The following is a 22,970-nucleotide window of genomic DNA, read 5'->3' as shown; positions in this document are numbered from 1 at the left end:
TGCAAGAAGATTACAGGGGTCTTTGGAGTCTTATTGGAATTAAGAATGTGTTCCCAGCTTTGGTCCCAGTACACATCAGTTAGTGGATGGTTTCATGAGTCAAAGAGTACAGTGACCAGCCATCCAGGGCTTCCATTGCAATTGCTCAGATCTTTATAACCTGGGGAAGGCCCAAATAAATAAAACACTACACAGATTTTATATCCAGAAGAGCCTCTCTGGCTACTGTCAAGTCTTCTTATTCAAGTGTTATGGGGAGAAAGAACTGACATTACATGTTAGGCGTTAATATGGCCTACATGTTTTCCAGGCTAGATCCCTGTTCTGGTAAACATTGGCATTTTCAAAGACCTGCTTCATCAAAGTATAGGTAGCTCCCAGATTCTCTACCCTTGGATTTCTTGTCTATAGGGAGTGCAAACAGACCCACCTCAATTGGTTTCAGTAGGAAAGCCACATAATTCAGTATGTTACTGGGGAGATTGTGAATAAATCCAGTGCTCCTCTCCGTCAATATACAGCTGAATACAGAGAAGAATTACAACTACCAAGGTGGCCCAGGGCCAGAGAATTGTCTCTTAAGTGAAGCAGTTTGCCCCAGGCCAAAGCCTGGCAGAAGAGTATGGTAATTGTGTACCCTACCCTTATGGAATCCATGGGAAAGGAAGCAGCTTGCATAATGCACTGTAGATCTCGACATCACAAGAGCCAAAATCTATCCATTTTGGACAGGAACGTCATGAACCTGTCTCACTGGAGGTATGGCTAGAAACTCTTGGGGTGCAGATTTGCAGGCAGAAATACAGAGTTAGAAGGCAGAAAAACACTTCTCTTGACCAAGGAGCTTGTCCTGGGCCAAAGATTCTGTAGTGAAAGAGTCCGAAAAATTTAAAAACATTTTAAGGCTAGGCTAAGAATGATGGCAATGTAAGAGCTGCAATCAGGTGTCGCTCATCATTCCTTATTGAAGTGACTTGTAAAAGAGCTTTCAAATTTGCTTTGCAATGTTGCGTTACTAAAGTATACAAAGAAGCTGATGACGTTTCTCTTTCTGGTATGTGCACTGCAGCCATATTTCAAGAATTGCCAATATGTTGTTGATTCCTTCAAAAAGATAATTAAAAGGACTTTGTCTATGATTTCCTTGCATTAAATATGCTATTTTGTGCCACTTAGGTTTGAAACCCACCAATGAATCTAATGGTCCAATGACAATTTTCTCCTCTCAAAGAATGTAATGATATGATAATTTTCCTGACATGATATAATCAACATGGATTATTATTATTATTATTATTATTATTATTATCACCATAATATTACATCTACCAGTCGATCACTGGGCAGTGGTAGAATGTGACCACGGCTTAGTGGGGATGTACCTAAACTGACAGCTCTCTCCTGACAGTGATGGAGATGGGTGCACAGTTGACTACGCCTACACGCTTACAAGCCACTTTGACCTTCTAAAGCGGCACTTACTCCCAGCACATTCACATGGCTTCTGGGGTCAGTTAGTACCAATGAACTCTCTCTCAATTCTGAATGGCCCCACACAATTGAAAGAGAATGTGGTGGCATCAGAAGGTTGTATGGTAACTTGCAGGATCCGGTTCAATAAGTGCTAGCAGTCGGGCATGGGATTGCAACAGGTTAGGCAAGGATCTCAGCGCAACAGGTGACTGGCAGTTATGGGATTTTCTGTGCAGCAGATGGCCAACAGTTGGGATGTTTCTGTGTAAAAAGTGGGTAGCATTTTGGGGGTAATCTGTGTAACACATGATTGGCAAATGGGGGGGAGGGTTTTCAATGTACAGGATATTTTTCTGCAATATGCTGTTTACAACAAGGGTAGCAAATTTATCTGCAATATGTGGTTTGTAATAGGGGTTATTTTGCTACAGTACATGGTTTACAATTATTATTTATCCTTTGAGCAATATACTGCATGTCTGGTGATTATAACCCAAATGCTCAATAAAAAAATTGCAGGAGAATGTGTCAGAGATTTTGGGTTTGTAGGGTGCAAGGGCCTCACTATCCATATCCTCAATTAAATCAAATACAACAGTACTTAAGTGATTTGAGGTTTAAGGCCCAATAAATGAGTTGGGAGATCAACATACACAGACAGTACACAAAGTAGATCCCATGGTACAAAAATCTAGGTACTCCTGCCTAGACCTTGGAGCCTTGAGAGCTTACAATGATTTCCTCCATTAAAGGTATCACATTTTAATACTATTATTTATATTTGCAAAATTGCTACACTATCTCATTTGTTTATAATGTGAAATGTTCTGGAGATCTTCCTCAATGTGATATCTCAGAGAGCTAATATTGAAATTGTAATATATAGTTGTAATTTCTCAGAGTGAATTAAATTGAAATCACTGAGGATATTGTGAATTCTATGGAAATGTATCTAATATTTGTTTGACTTAAGCAATGCCTTTCAAACAAATCCACTGCCTGATATGGAGTACCTATCTTTATACTGTTTTCTGGTTATTTAGTTTGGTAGTTTTCCTGCCATCCATATAAGCTCACCCTGTACAGCTAATCAGCAAAATCATGAAGCTGCAGATAATGAGGCAGAAATCTAACATATCATATGTAGACATGTAACAATAAGGAAGGTTCATCACACAATGTAAATCCTCTTTTATTACATACACATACATACATATAGATTTTAATATAAAAAAAACAACAACAAACAATGAAAGGTATTTACTAAGAATAACACATCATTTGTTCTCTTTTTAAAAGAAAATAAATGAATATATTTTAACAACTTCACTTTAAACAGTTTATGTACAATGGTCAGCAATTGCCTATTTGGAATTCATAAATAACAAAATGAGTTAATGCCTGTCCACTTTTGCACACTGCATGTTATGTGTAATAACAGTAGAATGACCTTTAGGTGACTTCATACATTCTCTTTTCCATAGGTGTGCCTTGAACCTAATAACTCTGAAAGTGCCTTTAGAAAGAACTTGAATATGAGTAAAGTAGCTGACGCCTGTGCTGATAGCCATCTGGCACATCCCAAAGATCTGTATCTATTTAAATGACTCATTGTTTTCAAATGCTGGATTGCTATAGACTTCAGCTTTTTCATCTGTATGTCTGATGACCAGTTTTGTGCGGTATGTTTGGTTGATTGGAGGCCAGTTTTGATCCATTTCCACAGTTCTTATAATTTTTCTGTACTGACTTTTTGACTTGTAGTTGAAAGATTTCTTTAGCAGCAGCCAAAGCTTTCTGTTCTCTATGACCAATTCCTAATATAAATAATTGAATAATTATTGCATGTCACATATATATTGTGTCTTGCCATTTAAAGCCTGACAAATGGCCATAAAAGACACCATCCCTCAACCTTCCCCACAACCCAAGTATGTTGACCTGTTCTTTTTTCTCCTTTTATACAAGATGATGATATCTTTATGTTCCCAACATTAATATTGATAACCCCATTCCCCTCTCCACCAAGAGAAAACACAACTTTGCTTAGCCTGGCAGGATTATTTGCTATTTATGATACAGCATAGGATTTGAAGTGGATAGAGGGGCCAGGAGATACATAAGTCACAGGACTGGCCACAAGGGGAGATGATCAACTTAACATATATTGCAATATGAACTATCAGTTCCTTTTTTTTTATACAGAGTACAGCTTGAGGAAGCAATAATATAATTAATAATGTCATGGTGAGTTTAGAGGATAAATGTCTTTTTAACATGTGGTGACACTCCCAGTTTTCATTTAATTTAATTTCTTTCCATTTTATTAAATGCTTGTGGTAGAGCACAATATTAGTAATTTTTGTTAAAAAGGGGTTTTGTGACCAAACCATTATTGTAGCTTCCCTCCATAAGCAACTTATGGCAGGTGATTCCCTCTGTGTCTAATAAAGTTAGTATTGCTTGGGAAGTAATTGTTTTTTTAAAGCTGTGTCATGTTACTATAGTGTAAAGCTTGAAGTAGCAATAATAGCATTAATAATTAGTTCAGAGGATAAATGTCTGTTCACACACCAGATTTCATCTCCATTTAATTTCTTTACATTTCACCATTAAGTTAAATACCTTTGGTAAACACATGTGGTAGAACATAATATTGTATATGTATATATATATATATATATATATATATATATGGGTTCCAATCTTCTTCATTACCCATGTCCCCATAGACAAGCTATTTGCGAAGGCCATGCTGTCCGATTTATTTATTTATATATTAGCAGAACTTTTTCAGTTAATTTTAATGGCCCATTCATTTTAATGGGGTTTCCAGCATGTGCCCTACATGTAAAAACCTTTGAAATTAATGGACCAATGAAATTAATTGGAAAAAATCTCCATACAAGCATGAAGTTGTTTTTTTTTTAGTTTATTTTTGATGATTTCAATCTTATTTACTAGATTGATAGATGAACCTTATTTTATACTTAACACTGCAGCAAGAAAATGATTTTGTTCTGTACGGTGATACTTGGGGGGGGAATGAGTGAAATAATAACTTTTATAGTGATTTCTATTTAATGGATGTAGCAATTTGAAAATCACCATATAAATTGCTAAAAAAAATACTATTTAAATCACTATTTATCATCCTTTAGTAGATTCCTCCCATTGTCTTTTTCGACCTATGCTGTTCTATATTGGCTCATTGTTTGAATTAGCTCTGAGCTGTTTATGTAGTTTATTATTTACTTGCAAACAATAAGACTCCAATTGATATAATGCGAGGAAAAACTGGTAGATTTTAGGGAAACTTTACATTCTGATTTTGTAATTTAATAAATGGTTTACAATGTCTTTTTTTGTTTATTTAAAAATGTTTTTTAAGCTATTGATGTTACACTTTCAAACGTTTTTTTTGTCGAAATGAAGTATGCCTCATACAACAAGGGCCTCATACAACATATGATGAGGTGCCAAGCCTGGCAACACTGGGCAATCTGCTTAGGAGGCCACCACTCTGTAGTTCTGAACATGCGCAAGACATTGCTCTTTGCCCAGTGAAGCCTAGTTTGGGCTTGGGCTTTACAGTACTGAAACTTAAAGCTCCAATGGGGGTTTATGGCGCACGCATTGCCCCCTCACAATCTTAGAAGAGCAGACTGCTCACATGTTAAGTACACTTAAATAATGAGAGCTTCCTGTGAAAACATAGCAATTATCAAATGTCCAATATCAGCACAATACTTACTTCAGCTAAGATCGAGACCACAAAAGTAATGACCAGAATGATAAAAATGGTGATTCTCCAAGAAGTTGGAACGCACACAAGCTGAAAGAAAAAACATATTTTATCATATAATAATGCTTTAGATTCAATTCAAATTTGTTCACTGAGCGAGTAGGAGGATGAGAAGCTTGGCATAAAAATACACAGAAGAAAACTGATGTATGATCAGTTCCCCTCTGGAGTAGCATGGCAGCATGGGTGTGTGAGGGGCAGATTTGTCGGGTGGATAGTTTTAGGGGTTAAATGGAGAATAATAAAGAGAAGGGGTTAATAGGGAATGGTGGTAAGTTGGGGTAATAAAGAATTATTATAATGATGGAATTAAGTTAATGGAGTATAATGATGCTGAAAGTGGACAATGATGTAGGATGAGGGTTAAGGATGAATTAATGAATCATGGTAACCATGAAGGAAAAAGGGTTAATGAATGATAGGTGCACAACCTAATAAAATGTGTTGAACATTCTAGTCATTTGGACAGATTCAATCCTGAGCAATGTGCCTCTGGAAAGGCCTTCATAATGGTCCGTGGCGATGTCTGGCCTGAATTATTAACCTATTTTAGCTCGCACCTTCTTGAGATTTCAGTACCCTATTAACTTGAAGTGCATGTAGTCGGACATTTGCAGTGAAGTCTGGCAGGACTTCACAGAGAATTTAATCTGCTCCATAGTGTTATATAACATATATCCATGATTTTATAGCAAGAGATGTTCAATATCACTAGAATGTTCTTAATTTATTGCAGATGTAAGCATCCTGTGGATTTTCAACTGCTGTGGAACTACAAGTCCAAGCACTATGGAGAATCACAGGTTGCTGACCTCTAGATTAACATGTGCAAGTCAATCAATAGTATACCGCTTATCTGCTTAATGTAAAATGCTGAGGCAAAGCTTATCACAGAACTTAGTCAATATGAACATATATGATCAACAATTGAGAAGTAATTAAAATAAATATATGTATGTCATTTTAAGAGGAGATACTTGCCTACTGTATACATAATTATTACAAGGGTGTGTACACATTACTGTCACTTTGTTACTTTTACACACACATTATTTGCTATTTTGTTACTCTATTAGATAGTCACTAACACTATCGAGCTTATTGAGCTTAGTATATATTGCATTTCACTTACCTCCATTACAGTGTATATACTCTCTATGTCAGCAAATAAAAGGAAAATGCAAACTCCAAGTTGGACCACCAATACAATAGCGAATGTGTCTGGAGAGACAAATTAGCGCCATGTGAAAATCAAATTTATTGTATTGGACATTTTATAATCATATTTTAATTTAATAGTATCTTACAACATTTATAATATTCTTAAAACAACTGTTTCCAGTAATACTTACAATTAGTATAGATTGCCTGTCTGAATGGCTTGCCTTTGGAGAATACAAATGCAACAATTATGCAATGGATGGTAGTCAGATGCCACAGGGTTGTTGTCTCATAGCTTTTGTGACTCATGTTCACTGTAAACCCAGAGTGTGTACTTGCTACTGGATGTATGCTGTTATTACTGAATGTACTGGTATTCATAAGACTTTCATTCCCAAAGATGCATATGCTGAAAAATAATAGGTAGAATTGCTCTGGAATGTCAAATTATAAATCATAGTATTCAGTATGGTTTTCTTGTTTAGTATGCTGTTGCAATGGAAAGCAGCCATTTATGACAAAACAGACCTGTTACTGTGATTTAATGGTTAATTCCACCCAAAATTAAAAATGTAATTTTGGGTGAAATTCGGTGAAACAGAATAGACTTCAAAATCTTACTCCCCAGGCATGTAATAGTACTGAGCACGGATCTTTTCTCCTGACCAGCAGGGTGTAACTATAATGGGTGCAGGGTTTGCAGTACCCATAAGTCAGGGGGCCCTGTGCCAGCTCCTTGACTCATGAGCCCAATCACATGGGTGCTTCACCATCAGTTGTCTTGTTCAATGATGCAGCAGCTCACAGTCACTGATAGACTGGGGGTGCATCACGTAGTGACGTCGTCACAGCATGGCATGCTCCCAGCTTATCAGTGACTGGTAGTCACCATATCATGTCAAGAAGGGAGAGGCAGAGAAACGACATTGGATCACACTGTGTATTTAAGTATTGGGGGGGGGGGGTGTGAGGTGTTAATAATTGTGAGGAGTGGGAGGAAAATAGTGACAGGTTAATAATAGTGGGAGTAAATTAAGGGAAGACAAGGGGAGTTTAATGATAGTTGGGGAAGGAAGGAAAGTGATAAGGGGTTAGTGATTGTGTGGAATGGAAGGAAGAAGAGGAATAGGGAGGCTGATAAAAAACAGGAGTGAGGGGTATGAAATGTGAATTTGGGGGTGATGGAGATAGTGAAGGGGTTGGTGTTTGCTTGTATGTGATGAATAACAGGAGTGAGGAGTTTGAAGAGGGATGGGGGAGTGTGATGAATAACAGGGGTGGAGGGTGTTTAGGGGACATAATGATGGGGACTATTAGGTTAATATGGGGACTCTTTAATAAATGTGGAGCTATTAATGTAATTTGGGCTTGATGAGGGCTATTAACATACCGTAGGGAAAAAGAAGCCAGAGAGTGCTGCCTTGTTTCTCATACTTCCAGGGGGTGAATGATACATACACCTTTTCAAAACAGGGTCTTAACTTTTCAGGATCGGTTCAAGCAGCAACAGAGATTAAGAAGCCAGCAGCAGCACCAGGTTGTCAAAGATGCAAGAAGAGGTAGGAGAGAGCAGCACAGTCTGTCAACTATACTGATTGTGGCAGAACAGTCTCGATTTGATGGAACTGTCCCGCTATCCTGCATAAAAAGACTTTCGTCCTGATTCAGGGACAGTTGGGAGACTAAGTAACTGCTCTTCAATGCTGCACGTACAAGATTCATTCATCATTGGAAAGTGCGTACGTACGGGAAGAGGGTTAACACTTATCATGTATACTAGGCCACTAATTTCTTAAAATGCTCCTGCTTTTCAGATGTGCCTTTTCACACTAACCTTGTGGTTGTCAAGGCTCCTCCCCTGTGAATAAACGTTCATATATAGTTCACAAAGGAGGGTCTTTCACAATCCTGAACATGGTCTGAATGGGAAGTAGAGAGTATCTTACACTGAGTGCCATTAGCAACATCCATGGATCTGCTAAACATCCATGCACACTGCAGTGCATGTAAGTAACATTTAAAATGTTACTTGTTCACTTAATCTTATTTAAAACAACATATGTAGATGTGGGTGGAATTGGAATTTAAAATTCACTGCAGGTCAAAGTGTATCACATACTGCCTATTTTCCAAATAAATGTTAAAAGCAGCTAGAAATAAATAATGTTTAGTATATAAAATACAAATAGATCTATAAGAAATGAAGTTTCTTACCTGTCAGGTTGCTCAGAATACCAAGGTTGATCCTGGACAACAATGAATCCATAGACTTGTATGGCAACAGTGAAGAGCACATGAAGCACTACTGAGAGCAAAAGAGGGGGTGACATGAGTTGTGCTGGAGGTCTGTATGGTGATAGTTTGGGGTACGCGTGGTTTAAGCTCACTGGAAAAATAAAGAGAAGTAATTGTGTTCTATTAGTATATCAGTTTTCAATTACCATATGGCTTATCAGCTAATCACTTTCCTTAATTTCCTTCCTACTTTTCTTCTGGTATGTAATTACATTAACAGTATAGACTACAGAGATACAAATTAGATATGTCTGCATGTCTATGGGTGCTTGCTCCAAAAATAAATTTAAAAGTAGACTAATGCTTTACTCTAGAAATACGTTTTGATATTATAATATTATAATTATCTTTTACACAGTGCTGTACTTGGAGGGGATAATGACATAAACAAATTACATACAATGACATCAAACAGAAGATGCCCAAATGAGCCTATAGTCTAAGTGGCATGGCTGTTTGACAGCAGCATTAGCAGACATAAGATTGTAAGATAAAACATCTACAGAACATAGTGTTTTAATAAATTGCATTTTTTGACACTCCTTTCAGAATTCTGCTAGTTTACAATAAGCTTTACAGAACATGTTTTACATTAAGTAGAATACAGTGGACCTGATCCATGTTTGGATGTACATCCTTTTGCGTAGTATATTTTGCATTAAAAAGTTCTGCGCATGCCCAGAAATCAACCTCACGCCAAAGAATGCAGTTGCATGCAGTTCATATCTGAACTCAAAGGACACGACTGCCTAAGACTTGAGTGGAGGAGTAGGGTGGGGGAGGGCAGGAGTAACCTAGGTCATGTACGATAAGGGCAGGCCTAATTAGCTGCGGACTACTCAAGTCCTGGGTCTCTCGTAAGTATGCTTGGTTCCACCTGTATCATTTGCACCAACTACAAGGCAGGTGTAAGTGCTGACTAATGGTGATGACCGACAACGGCATAGACTTTCTCTTAAATTCTACATGTGTGCATGCCACTAGCTATCAGAGAACATGTGTATGCAAGTAAGGTTAATAGTGCAAAAAAACATTATATATATATATATATATATATATATATTTGTATTAATATTTATACTGTTAAAAGTTGTTAATGTATTTTATGATAAAATAATTTTTCTATGTGTTCTTATGTTACTTTATATTGCACATTCGCTTTTGTATATACTGCAGTCTGTTCTTTCTGTCTATGTATGGCAAGTACTGTGTAGGCAGAGTGCACTTACACCCAGATTCAAAGGGAGACGTATCTTGAGATATGCTTGGATTTGAATACAGGCAGAACTACAATCAAGTTCCATGCTCTTTTTGTTAAAATAGAATCAGGCCCAGTAGCTCTATACATTCCTGTGACGGATGCGTTCCACGGTGGAAAGCAGGCGCCTTCCTCTCTATCATTAATAGACAAGGATCACGAGGATTAGTCTCCGTTTTCAACACGCTGGCCACCGAGTCTACATGCACCGGAACCGCAAGTAACAAGCTTATACCTAGCATCACAGCACTTGTAATGCGATACATAAGGACAGTGACCACAGTACTCACATTGTAATAACAGAGATTTAAGGAACACCATCTTTCTTCTATTGGACTTATATGCTAGGAATACCAATCAATGAGTTCAGTGACTGTTATATCTGGGTCCATGCAACATCTATACTATTTGCCATTTACCTTCCATTAGTTTACTAATCCCAGTTTATATATTATGGGTGTCTGGTTTTATTTGTTAATTGTTTCTATTTGCTAATTGTTATAACCCATTTATTATATGGCAGTTGTTACTCATAATATAGGAAATGTGTTTTAGGAGTTTTAATCCTAGTATATGAATGTATTTTAATCAGGTTTAATAAATGGTGATTAATTAACAGTATATGTCATCCCCATAATTGGACTGAGCCTCTCAATCACACAAAGTATATAATCCAGGTAAAGTTTAGTAGTCTATAATACCCTAGCTAAATCCGAAAGTCAATGAGCGCTTAACTTTCCCTATATTCCAGTGATTTGACCTACTGCATGTTATAATATGTCAGTATAGAGCAATCACTCACAGAAAGTATAAAAATGTGCCATAAAACCAATTTTTCATGCAATCATATAACTTTAACTCGACCTGCAACTACTTGTACCAACACAAAACCTGTACCTTGATTTTTTTTTTATTCTTAAATTATATTAAATAATGTTGTCACTAGATGGCATCACACACCAGTGATTACATGTATCAGTAATTTCCAAAACAAAATGCTCTCACTGTATAGAGATCTTACTTATAAATATAATAAAACATTTTAGGACCATTCTTGAACTTTTAAAATTAATTCAAAATGAATGATAACATGTTATTACAGAAATAATTACCCATTTGTAGCTGACTGTTAAAAAAAAATGCTTGCTTTGCTTATAAGCTTATTTTAAAGAACTTAGCAGGAACCCTTGAAAATCACTGTTTGTTTAAACTTGTATACAGAAATGAGGGTGTACAAAATGTACATTTTTTTATACAAATTACGATGATTATATGATATTTTTTATTTTTCTTACTTGTTAAGCAGACTACAATAGTTACAGCCACATCTTGAACCAGGAGCTGGTAGTTGGACAAGATATTTATTTGCTACAGAAATATAAAAGAAAAATATTATGTGAATTAATATCCAAAGTTCAAATTCAACACAGAGCAGTTGGGAGTTTGAATGTATCTTGTACTAAAGCACCAAGGACCCATCATGTACTACATCATGGGCAACTAGGATATGCTTTTATGTATTAACAGGAACCAATAACATGTGTCCATAGAAAATATATGTTCTGTCAAGGGACATCACCCAAGACATGAGACTACAACTTTATTGTAATATTTACAACATTTTTTAAACTTATTGCATGTACCATAGAGGGAAATATTGAAGTGTACATCTATGAGAAATAGGGATCTAAATAAAGGACACCAAGTCAAAAACGAAGGACTTAAATATAAACCTACAAAGGAGTCATAAAATGTCCTATATTGGTCAGTGCATCATAATTACTGGAACATGGTTACTTTCTGCCCTGAATAATAACAATGGGAATGTGCTCTTGGAAACAGGGAAGGAGTAAATGTGTTAAGGAAGAAGAATAATCTTAAATGGAGTGATGTGATATAGCCATGATTCACTAACAATAACCTATTCCTCTGAAAGCTTCTTAATCATTCAGTATAATCCAGGAAAGTTTAGCCAGTATGGGGTGATTTGGACATTTTAGCAGTTTCAGTGTGTAATTAGGGAATTGAATCATTATGCTGCTAGAATCCATCAGACAACAAACTTCTTCACATTTTAGGAACTTTGTCAAGGCTGGTGTTACCACTAGCCAAACTTAGGCAATCGCCTAGAGTGCCAGGGTTTAGGGGGCGCCTAAAAAGCTGAATGAGTGAAATAAAGTCAGTCATTCAGTGTTTTCACTATGGCTCCCTCACTTAGCGCCGACTTCTGGCTTGGAGGGGCAGCAGCCGAGAACCACTTATTTATGAAGCTGCCAATTGCTGTTTTTCTAAGCCGTTAATATCCCAGCCCAATGCCACTCTCCCCAGAAGATGTTGCCCCAGACCAACTCTACACAAGGTAAGAAGTGGATGGTGGAAAGGGGAAGGCACCTAGGGTACATAATGTGCACAAGTCTCCCCTGAATGTTGTCATGTGTTTTTACTGTAATGACATAAGACAAACATAACAGAAATTACCCAATAAAGCAACAGCAGGCAAACGAACTGGATCATGGCATAGAGAGTCATGTACTTGAAGACACAGAAAGATGTAACCAGGGCAGCTCTTCCTTCTCTGAACAGCAAAAAAAAGGAATATTTGGTGATCACAAAACAAATTTCCTACATACAGATTAAAAATTGTATTTACACCTGAAACGTGGCACTTTTAGCTTTAGCACTGGAGGCTTTCGGAAGGCGTCTCTTTATTTAGACATGGGATCTCAATTAATAACTAATAATATATCAACTTTTAGCAGTCCAGTACAGTCAGACTAATGAAAATTAATATCTGATTGGTAGCTATGGGTTACAGCACATCATTGCTTGTACACCATGTTATTAAACACACTCCAGTATTTAAGTCCGTTTATTTTCTTTCATTGGAAAACAAAATTAATTTAAGGTCAGCACGGTAGTGGCACTGTATTCTTTCATGTGATAGGACAATGAGTCTATGGAATACACTGTGTAAAAGAAGAAATATGGTGTGAGAAAGGGAAGGGCTATATACATTTTTACAGCTATGTAAATCTGATAATCATGCAGCTGAAATTCTAGAATAATCAAAAATATAACCCCCTTAGGCAGAAATCCTTCAATGCCTCCAAGCTGAACCCTGTGTATGTAAAAATGAATAATGTCCTGTATTATTGACATACAGGTATAGTACATCATTCTCTACAAGATTTGTTGTGTTCCAGAAACATACAGTAGCTAGAAACATGTTTTTGAAGGAGTCAAATATTTTCAAGCTCTGCTTTTGCAATCTTGTAAAACATAAATATTGAGTATAAATTGCTACTTAACCTACTTGATCAACTGTGGAATACATGTTATGTTTGGAATACGTGAGGTGAATGGAGAGGCAACAGATGCTTCTTGCTCAGATAGAGAGATGCCAGCATGAGCCACTTTCAGAGCCTGGAAAAAGATAATCATAACAAGGTTACAACTGGATCATTGAGGGGCTGAACGTTAGAAGCCAGACATGAACATGATTATATGAAAAGGGAAGGTGTGTTTATTGTAATAACACTAGTAACCCGATTTTCCTACTGACACCCTAATATAAAACTCAGAAGTTACAGTAATTGGCATCTCATGTTGAAAAACAACAGTGATACTAGTCTTCCAAAGTGTCTGCATAATGTATTATAAATTTGATGTATAACATTGTATAGCACATTTTTTTTTAATATGTCACCATTGATTATTTAGGATTATTTTACTCCATGTGATATTATTTTAATTAACAATTCATTTTACCACATGGTTGTCTAGTATAATATGCCAGAAAAGTGTATTGTGCTACAATAAACAGTGCTGTATTTAGTCTCTATGTTGTCCCAGAATATGAGTAAATATTCTCTGAGACTAATATCCCACAGGTGATTTAAGCTCCAATGCACACACAAGATACACAACGTGAAAATTACATTTCTATTAGTCCCTAGGGGAACCAAAAGTACTGCTGTAATTGAAAGTATTGTTGACTAATACTCTTCCTTTGATCTTCAGCAGCCAACCAGAATTAATTGACTTGAAATGGCTGTCACATGTTATAGAGAGGCAATCAACATTCCTAACAATCGCAATGCGTTTGTTTGTGAAGGTGGTTGTCCTGAATCGACAGGACTGGTTGAAGGTCATGGCAGTGACAGCATCAAAAAGGGAGACCATTTGATCAGTACACATAGAGCACTGACCAATAATAACTCTATGTTTACCTCTTTAAATTCCTGCTGGATGCTGTTTACTACCTTACTGAACAAATATTGCAAGTTTAGTGTGTTGTTTACCAGTTAAATGCGGTATGGTGAGTATGATGAATATGGGACATTTGATAATGCAAACAGGCCTACCAATTTCAGCTGTGTGCTTATGGCCACATTTTCCAGTTCCCATAATGTATGTATTGCTTTTAAATGCACCATACAACCACAGGAACATTTTTCTTGAGAAACACATTCAAAAACTCTACACGATATGAGTGCACAGAGGAAAATTATACCCTGATTTTTGAGGATAAAAGAGCACTGTAGCACTGTTTATTCACCGTGACCCACACTGAAGCTTCAATTGCCTATGCAATAACAGATATCATTAGCATTGTTCATCCTCCATGTAAGCTATTTGCCTGTCTATGTCGCCATAGTAAATATTGATCTGTTAATTACTATATTCCTTTTTAGTGCTATAGCAAAATTCGGGCAAGAAAGATCTAATGTAGCATGTTTTCTTAAACTGATCATTTTAGATTTTAACACAGTAGTGAACGAAAATGAGAAATTAATGTTTATGCTTACACCACAGTCATTGGCTCCGTCACCACACATGCAAACGTAGTAACTGTTGGGATCAATATGAACAAAATTAGTATCCATGTTAAATTGTTACTTGCTCTTAAAAAAATAACAAGTGTACAGAGTCAAATTGAAAATGTAGTGCCCTTAGATTGATGGCCATCTCAATATATTTTAATATATATTATATAATATAATATAATATAGTTATGCTCTATACACATATTTGGCCTGAGTCATTAAGGAAAGTAAGGCAAAAAAAGGAGTAAATGTTCTCTGGGACAAACCATGTTACAATGTAAGGGATGCAAATTAGTTTATTATTTTGCAGATAAGTTAAATGCTGGCTGTTTTTACATCTAAAAGACAAATACATGCTAGCTTTATTTTTACACTGAAATATAAAGTTGATCTAGGACATGCCCCACCTCAACTATAAATCTGTCCCCACATTTTAAATTTTCCCTCCCCCCAATGCACAGTGCAACATGGTTTTGCCCAAAGTTACTCCTTTATTATGCTTTGCTCTCCTTAATGACTCAGGCCCATTGACAGTAATATTTAAAACAATATAAAACATACTCTAGTTTTTGGAATTCCTCTATTAGACTGGATTTTTGTCCAGGTGACATTCTAGCAAAGATGGCCCCATTCACCAAGAGCTGCAATAAAACACATTGGCAATATATTAAAACAATACTTTAGAAATAGGCAGTTATTTATTTTGTAGTTTATATTTTATTGTAACCCCTTCATCCCTAAGGCTTTTCTAACTCCTATTTTGAAACCTTTTTGGGTTGGTCACAATTCAACGTCTTTTTCAGTAATTTGTTTATGCTCTACCCACAAAATGATACTTTGTTTTTTTCAGAAGACTTTGAGTTCCGGAGCATACCATTAGTCTGCATCTGACATGGCAAAGAAGCCGACCAAATGGGGCCAAAAAAAGTGTTGTTTTTTTTAAATTGCAAGAAAGTGAATTAAACGCAAATATGTGTATATATGTTTTATAAACAACACTAAAAATACTGTGTGGTTCTTGCAATGACATTAATCAACTCTTACAAACCAGTCAAAAGCAAGATTCTACATACAGGTTTGGTTTTCATTTTATGTGCTAGTTTGCACTGTCTTGAATGAAATGCATAGCATGTGTAGGTATAATATGGTAGCCCAACAAGGCATACCATTTTGAAAACTAGACAACTTACAGCCTCAAATGAGGGTGCCCCTGAGTTAATTGAAGCCGGGAGATCTGGGCATTATAACCCCCCTATCCCTGGACTTCTTAACACTTTCAGTAGCATAGGATGTTATTGTCTGATGACAATGACTTCTAAGGGGCCACTTAATTTGAAAGAGAAAAATATCCTTTTCTAAATGAGGGGTCCCCATAGTTTCGTGGAGCCAGGATGGGGGATATCTGGGCATACAACACCTCAACCCCATCACTTGACTGCTTAAAGTTTTCTGTAGTGTAGGATGTTATTGTTATTGTCTGGTGATTACCAAAGAATAACTACTAAGGGACCACTTCATTTAATATAGGGGACTCACTCATTTCAACACTACAAGAGTTTATTGGAGCCAGGATGGGGGATAACAGTGCCCTTCTCCCCCATCTTTAGGCTTCTTAATGCTTTTTGTAGTGTAGGGTGTTGTCTGGTGATCACACATATCACCAGAAAGTAACTTCTAAAAAGTCATATTGCTTCAAATAAGTGTGTCCTTGGGTCTCCAGATACCAGGATTGGTGATAATGGACACTTTTAGTGTCCTCCACACATCCCCTGGATCTACAGTTTTTTCTGTACTATAGTGCCAATGAACCGTGCACTCAGTGACATCATTGCACACCAGCAAAATGACAACATCATTAGTCAATTCTTCTCTTAGCCCCAAGTGAGTATTATTTTCTGAGTATTAAAACACATGAGTGCAGAGGACGAGTGAGATTCAGCCTTAGAACTGAAGGGTTTAATGAACAACTTGGCACACAAATAAATCCCTTCTTTCTCTATTAATAAAACGTGAACAACTTTATTTGAAGGTTTCCAATCACTTTATACATCTTACACATTTGATATAAAATACATGAACCCATTTCCTTCTGGAGAACAATGTTTCCTTTAAGCCAAATGATTTGGAAATTAAAAAGTTAAACTTTGAGATCAGCACACTGTAGGGCTGCCATTAGAGACATGGTGGGAAGGCTTTTTATTATTTACTTTTCTCTACAGTATTAGGAAATTATTAAGAAAGTAATAGGTGCACATGAAATTAGCTTTACTCCAGGATAGACAAACATTGGTATTTAATTATACTGATGCCACTTCAAAGGTGGTCATTTTTTTTATTACTGTGTTCCCACAATCTCTGTGCCACCTGGCCACATGTGGCCAGATATCTCTACCACCTATGTTGATCCTGCAAACACAACCTGTCAACACCATTGTGTCTGTTCTCCTCGACCACCTATCTTTGTCTTTCGGTGCACAGTTCAGTAGCGCCAGCTTTGTGCACTCAAGATAACCGAATCTTCCTTGGAAGCTTTATAATTAACAAGTAACATCTCATATTAAGTGTAAGGCTACTCTTATATTCTGTACTTGCTGCAAAATACACTATCTTGTTGGTAAAACAAATACCTTATCTTTTTATTAGCATTATTTAGAAAGTATGAAGGAAGTGCACAAACATATTTAAAAGACCACTAACATATTTTAAAGATGAGTAAAATGATTCCATCATAGAATGTTGGCAAGTTCTACAATCTTGAATTAATTTGTGTGAAGAAATTTCACATCCTAATGTTAACTATTTTGATTTTCTATCCCTGATCATCAGTTTTTCTCAGTTTGGCTTATAGCAAACATAAAGGAAGTATATGTAATGTCCAGGAAGGACTTCTTAGGTACATGTACATAGGAAGTAACATCAAAAACTCAAAGTGCAAGATCTCTTGAACTAATTGACTCACTAAATTTATTATTGAGAAGTTTACTTATCTCTGTATCCCAAACAGAAAAAACATCTGAAAATAAAGCTATTTCGCTGGTTGCAGCGCTAATACTGCTGCCTATACAGTTGCCAACGTTTGTATGTGCTACTGCTTTAATTTTGACACCCCCTGAAGTGGCTAGACTAGAATATTGGAAAGTCTATGCTGTCAGGATATTGGGCTTATGTATAGATCTTTTGCCATTCAGACTAGCTGGTTTGCCCATAGGCAACTTTATGTGCTAGCTGAGGGCACCTGACACCTTTCTGAGTTCAGAATCACTGAAGCAGAGAACTGGCAAAGGTTCAAGCGTACTTTACATAAAAATAGATGTGTGTATATATAAATCACACAGCAGTAAGTACAATTACCAAACAGCCAGACGGTTCACTACACAAGATTTCTAGACAACTCTATCCTAATGGGGCTAAAGTCACTGATTTCCTTAGAGTGCTATCCCATTCCCGTGAAACGCTGTCTCAGCCATCGAGTCACACTGTTCATTCCTCTGCCAGTTAAGTAGGGACCAAATCCAATGTCTTGCTGCTTTTGGCAGGTACACAAGGTAACAAGTTTCAAGGAGACTTGGAAATCAACACCCTGGCACGATCCTGGACCAGTACAACAGGAGCAGTACTTCCTAGTCAGTCTGTCCCAAGTAGACTCCCCAGGGTAAGCTGAGTCTCCACTCTTATGCCTAAACTGATTCCCACAGTGGTAGATGGATGTGGTTCTCGTTGTTATTTGTAACAGGAGTTTAACATAATTGGAAGGTAATCATTTATTATTTACCGATCTTCCAGACAATTTATGATGAATTCATTTTGCAAATAACTTACTTTTGGAAGCAAACTCTGGAAATGCTGCAGGACAACCTGATATGTCTTCCCACTCATAGCGAAATGATAATCACCTTTGGCTTCCTCTAAAACTGTTCGACCTTCAACATCAATATTTACTGACACCTGTAACACAGAATGTGGATATTATACTGATATTTGTGGTAGTTTCCTTTTGCACAACAAATAGAGAAATAAAGCAAAAATATCTTGATACTGTTATGAACACCAATCATCAATTTCATAGACAACAAATATTTCTAAAAATAAAGTATAAGAAGACAAGGTACAAGTGAACAGAAATGACTAATTAGCTTTCAGTCTTAATAAAGAAGAATCTTACTTTCATATCATCTGAACTTTGTTCAAGCTCTTCAACTGGGTGCCAAGAAATCTTTGCAGATCTTAATCCAGTTGGTTCTTCAGCTTCTACAAGAATAATATTGCTGTTCTCTGGGACTAAGCCTGATGTCCTTGCTACTGTTATGGCAGTTTGTAAGTTATCGCCTATGAAGCAAGTAACATCATATTGTGACCCAAATAAGAGATTCTCAATTATTATATGCAAACTGGTATAAATCAGTAATAACAGTTAATGATTGCATCAGAGATGAATAGAATTATATAGTAGGTAAAAATAATGAGCATTTAACCTTGTGCACACTAATATTCAAATTCCTATACTGTGAGAACTTTGAATAGCATATGGTTTTTTTGGTTCCATGTGGAAAACTAATGTTCGTTTTAAACTTTCAGATCTGCAGCCATTATAAAAAGTGTAGAGGAAGTAAAAATATATATAGTAAAATCACAAAAATGACAGTTCCTATGATGGACAAATGTGTAAACATTCATATACATACAGGATAAAGGATATTACATTGAACAGTACACCACATCTAAGAAGTGGAAATCAACGATATATATTTCTGACTAGTTTATCTGTAAATAGCTTGGTATATTTAAGTCAATCGCAGCACTCTACTGTGACATGGTTTGCTGTTCACTGCAACAAATTCTATCCAAACTGTATCCAGTCAGAGAATTTTCTTATACACAAAATATTTTTATCACTATACTATTGTTGATGATTATTCAAAAATACTTAAAAATATAAAACAGTGATATATACATTCATGTTGATGGCCTGATTACAAGTTGGACATAAGTCCATTTGTGCCACATAAAAATGTGACTTGTGCGAACTTTGTTGCACTATGCATGCGCACAACTTGCACTCATATTTTGAGTTGAATGTATCTTGTACTTGCACCACTTGCGGGTCAGTGGCATACATGTGTATATTTGGTACAATAAGGGCATGGAGATGCAAGTCAGCCACATACCTTAGAGATGCATAGATTTTTTACTTATATTTATCTTTAAGAAATGCCTTTGAAGAGACGCATCTTTGTGTGTTCAATAGGGCTGGGGCAAGTTTTGAAGACGATGGCTGCATTTTTGCGCTGGACTCAAAGTACAGCTGTAGAAATGGAAGTTTTGGACACATTTTGGGCCTGATTCAGTAAGGCACTCAAAACTAACGTATTGTCCGTTTTCTTTAAAACTGAACATAAATCGGTCATTCGGACTTCCATGTTCATCAAGGAGTTGATGTAAAGATACGTTTGTTGATGAATACAGGTCTATGTCCACTCTGCTCTAACAGACAATACACTGCAGGATACGTCCAATACATATGAGGTATATAGGTATATAAAGTCCCAAAAGAGCACACAGAAAAAAAATATTCAATTAATGTCACCCGTTAATACTAATTAATAATGACAAAACATAAAAAAAAGTTTTCATTTATTTTGCCATAAAATACATTATTAGGATGTTATTAATGTCTGTTGTACACAAAATGCATTTTTACAGTTGCTCCTGGATGCAAACACATGTTCTAGCATGCATATGTGACCATCATCACTAGTAATCAGCACTTACAGTAGACCTGCAGTTGGTGCAAGTGATATGACATTAAAACACGTACCTTTGAGATGCCCAAAGCTCGAGCTTGGCACGCCCTTACTGTACATTGACTATGTGCATACTCCCATTCCCCTCCCCATGCCTCCCCTGAAATCCTAGGCTGTAATATTGGTCCTTTGCACTCAAAGATGAATTGGACGTTGCTGTGTTCTCTGGCACATGGTTTATCTCTGGGCATGCGCAGAACGATTTTACGCATATATGGCACGTATCAGTATTTACGTGCCTTAATGAATCAGGCCCTTTATGTTTACTGCTAAATAAAGCCCAGGAACAATATTGCATTTCAGGTCATTCAATGAATAAATATTTTTTGTTCTAGAAAACTGCTACACATTCATCTGTGAGACTCATGGTCACAATGGTTAGCATAGCATTGCTGCATCACAGCGCTGGGGTCATGGGTTTAATTCCGACCAAGGCTCTATCTTTGCTTGGTATGTTCTTCCCGTGTTAGCATGGGTTTCCACCAGATGTTCTGGATTCTTCCCACACTACAAATATGGACTGGTATGTTAATTGATTTCTGTTAAAATTATCCCTAGTGTGTAATGGTTTATGTGTTAGGGAATATAGATTGTAAGCTCCAATGCAACAGGGCATGATGTGAATAAACATACTCTGCAAATCACTGCACATTATGTAAGCATTATATAAACCTTACTAAATAAAATAAATACATTCTGGTACATAAAAAGCTGCGGGGTTACCTGTGATCATAACAGTCCTGATGTTGGCAGCACTCAGCTCTTGCAGAACAGGTTTTGTTTCTGGTTTCATTCTGTTTTCCAATATAAGTAAACCAAGAAACTCCAGACCTGATTCAACATCCTCCCTAAAAAAAAAAAACATTCTTGTCTGAAACCATGGAGCTGCCATGATAATTTTGCTATAGTATAAAGACACGATAATAATTTATAGTAGCCTAGCAGTTAAAATTACATTAATGGTTTTTGGGTGGATTAAGTTTGTAAAATGTACAGTAGGCGTGTCTGATTCAGCAAGTTATAAAACATACATTCAGTTCAAATCACCTTATTAACACATTACTATTGTAATATAATTCTATGGGGCATATTCAATTGTTGGCGTTACAGGCAAAAATCTCGCGGCGCGCGCACTATTACCGTTATTACGGTAATAGTGCGGATAAATACCGTTATTACGTTAGTTTTCTCGCTGGATTTCAGCTCGCGGCTCAGGGAGCTGCGAGCTGAAATCCAGCTTACTAATACCGTAATAACGGTAATAGTTTTAACGCCGCAGGGATTCTAAACAATTGAATATGCCCCTATAACTTTTATTTTTATGCAAACAAGTAGCTTTTAATTCATGAACTATAAGAAACTGTAATTTGACTGACACATGTATTGTCATCTGTATAACATGATACTCTATGAGAAAATGGTGATTTGCTTTTGTCACATTTTGTTGTCCTTTAATCTTATTGATTCTTGGCATATTATACCTAATAAAGTTGGCATCTGTAACAAACTTCTGATCTTCTAGAGTTTTGCAGGCCAGTCCAATAACTCGAAAACCTTTCATGGTGTAAAACTGAAGCTCCTGTGCAAAGCCTTTTGGAACTATGTAAAAAGAGAAACACACATAATTTTATTTTTGCTTTTAGGACTGATATATTTAAGTTAGGTCATTTATGATTGGTTGGTGCAATGCATATTGATGTGGAAGCTCACTTGATTGGCACAATATTGACCGTTTATGGTTAATATTGTGTCAATTAAGCTATACAATATACTTATGCTGGGTACACACTACAGAAAATTTCTCCCTATGCGCTATAGTTAACGATTTCATCAACGACTGAAAAGTTCTGATCAGAATACCGATTCATGTGCACACACTAACACACTCACGTTTTACAAGATTTACCTTCATATCTGTGCTCTTCATCTGTCATAACCATCGGCTGAAAATATTGTGACTCTGCACATTCCATAGAGATCTATGGACACTGCCGGTCATAAGTGTATACACACTCCAGGGTACGAACAACATCAATCCATTGCTGAATGAGATTTATAGTCCAGTTTATAAATTAAATTAAACAATATGGGGTAAATGTATCAAGCTGAAAGTTGTCCATCGGGTTTGAAAAGTGGAGATGTAGCCGATAGCAACCAATCAGATTCTAGCTATCATTTTGCAGAATGTACTAAATAAATGATAGCTAGAATCTGATTTGTTTTTCAAACCCGCCGGAAAACTCTCAGCTTAATACATTTACCCCATGACGTGCATTGTAACGGTAATCGTTCATCGTTGCAGTGCACACACTAATGTGATATCGTGCTGAATGGTCGTTTATCGCGTCATT

General features: G+C 36.6%; 1 protein-coding gene across 1 annotated transcript in view; it reads right to left on the bottom strand.

Moving 5' to 3' along the window:
• Positions 1-2,649: 2,649 nt before the first annotated feature.
• Positions 2,650-22,970, bottom strand: part of LOC142143974 (putative cation-transporting ATPase 13A4) — a 42,548-nt gene continuing 22,227 nt past the window's right edge. The window contains exons 17-30 of the mRNA XM_075202278.1: positions 22,101-22,218; positions 21,343-21,467; positions 18,981-19,144; positions 18,638-18,763; positions 15,380-15,459; positions 14,801-14,843; positions 13,306-13,415; positions 12,471-12,567; positions 11,288-11,360; positions 8,654-8,825; positions 6,631-6,848; positions 6,411-6,499; positions 5,228-5,308; positions 2,650-3,290 (exon numbers count right to left, since the gene is read on the bottom strand). Of these exons, the coding sequence (XP_075058379.1) occupies positions 3,069-3,290; positions 5,228-5,308; positions 6,411-6,499; positions 6,631-6,848; positions 8,654-8,825; positions 11,288-11,360; positions 12,471-12,567; positions 13,306-13,415; positions 14,801-14,843; positions 15,380-15,459; positions 18,638-18,763; positions 18,981-19,144; positions 21,343-21,467; positions 22,101-22,218 (1,718 nt within the window). The 3' untranslated portion in view covers positions 2,650-3,068. The remainder of the gene's footprint in view (positions 3,291-5,227; positions 5,309-6,410; positions 6,500-6,630; positions 6,849-8,653; positions 8,826-11,287; positions 11,361-12,470; positions 12,568-13,305; positions 13,416-14,800; positions 14,844-15,379; positions 15,460-18,637; positions 18,764-18,980; positions 19,145-21,342; positions 21,468-22,100; positions 22,219-22,970) is intronic.

Source organism: Mixophyes fleayi, chromosome 3 (genome assembly GCF_038048845.1).
Source record: "Mixophyes fleayi isolate aMixFle1 chromosome 3, aMixFle1.hap1, whole genome shotgun sequence".
Classification (NCBI taxonomy): domain Eukaryota; kingdom Metazoa; phylum Chordata; class Amphibia; order Anura; family Limnodynastidae; genus Mixophyes; species Mixophyes fleayi.
This window is presented reverse-complemented; position numbering and strand designations above follow the sequence as displayed.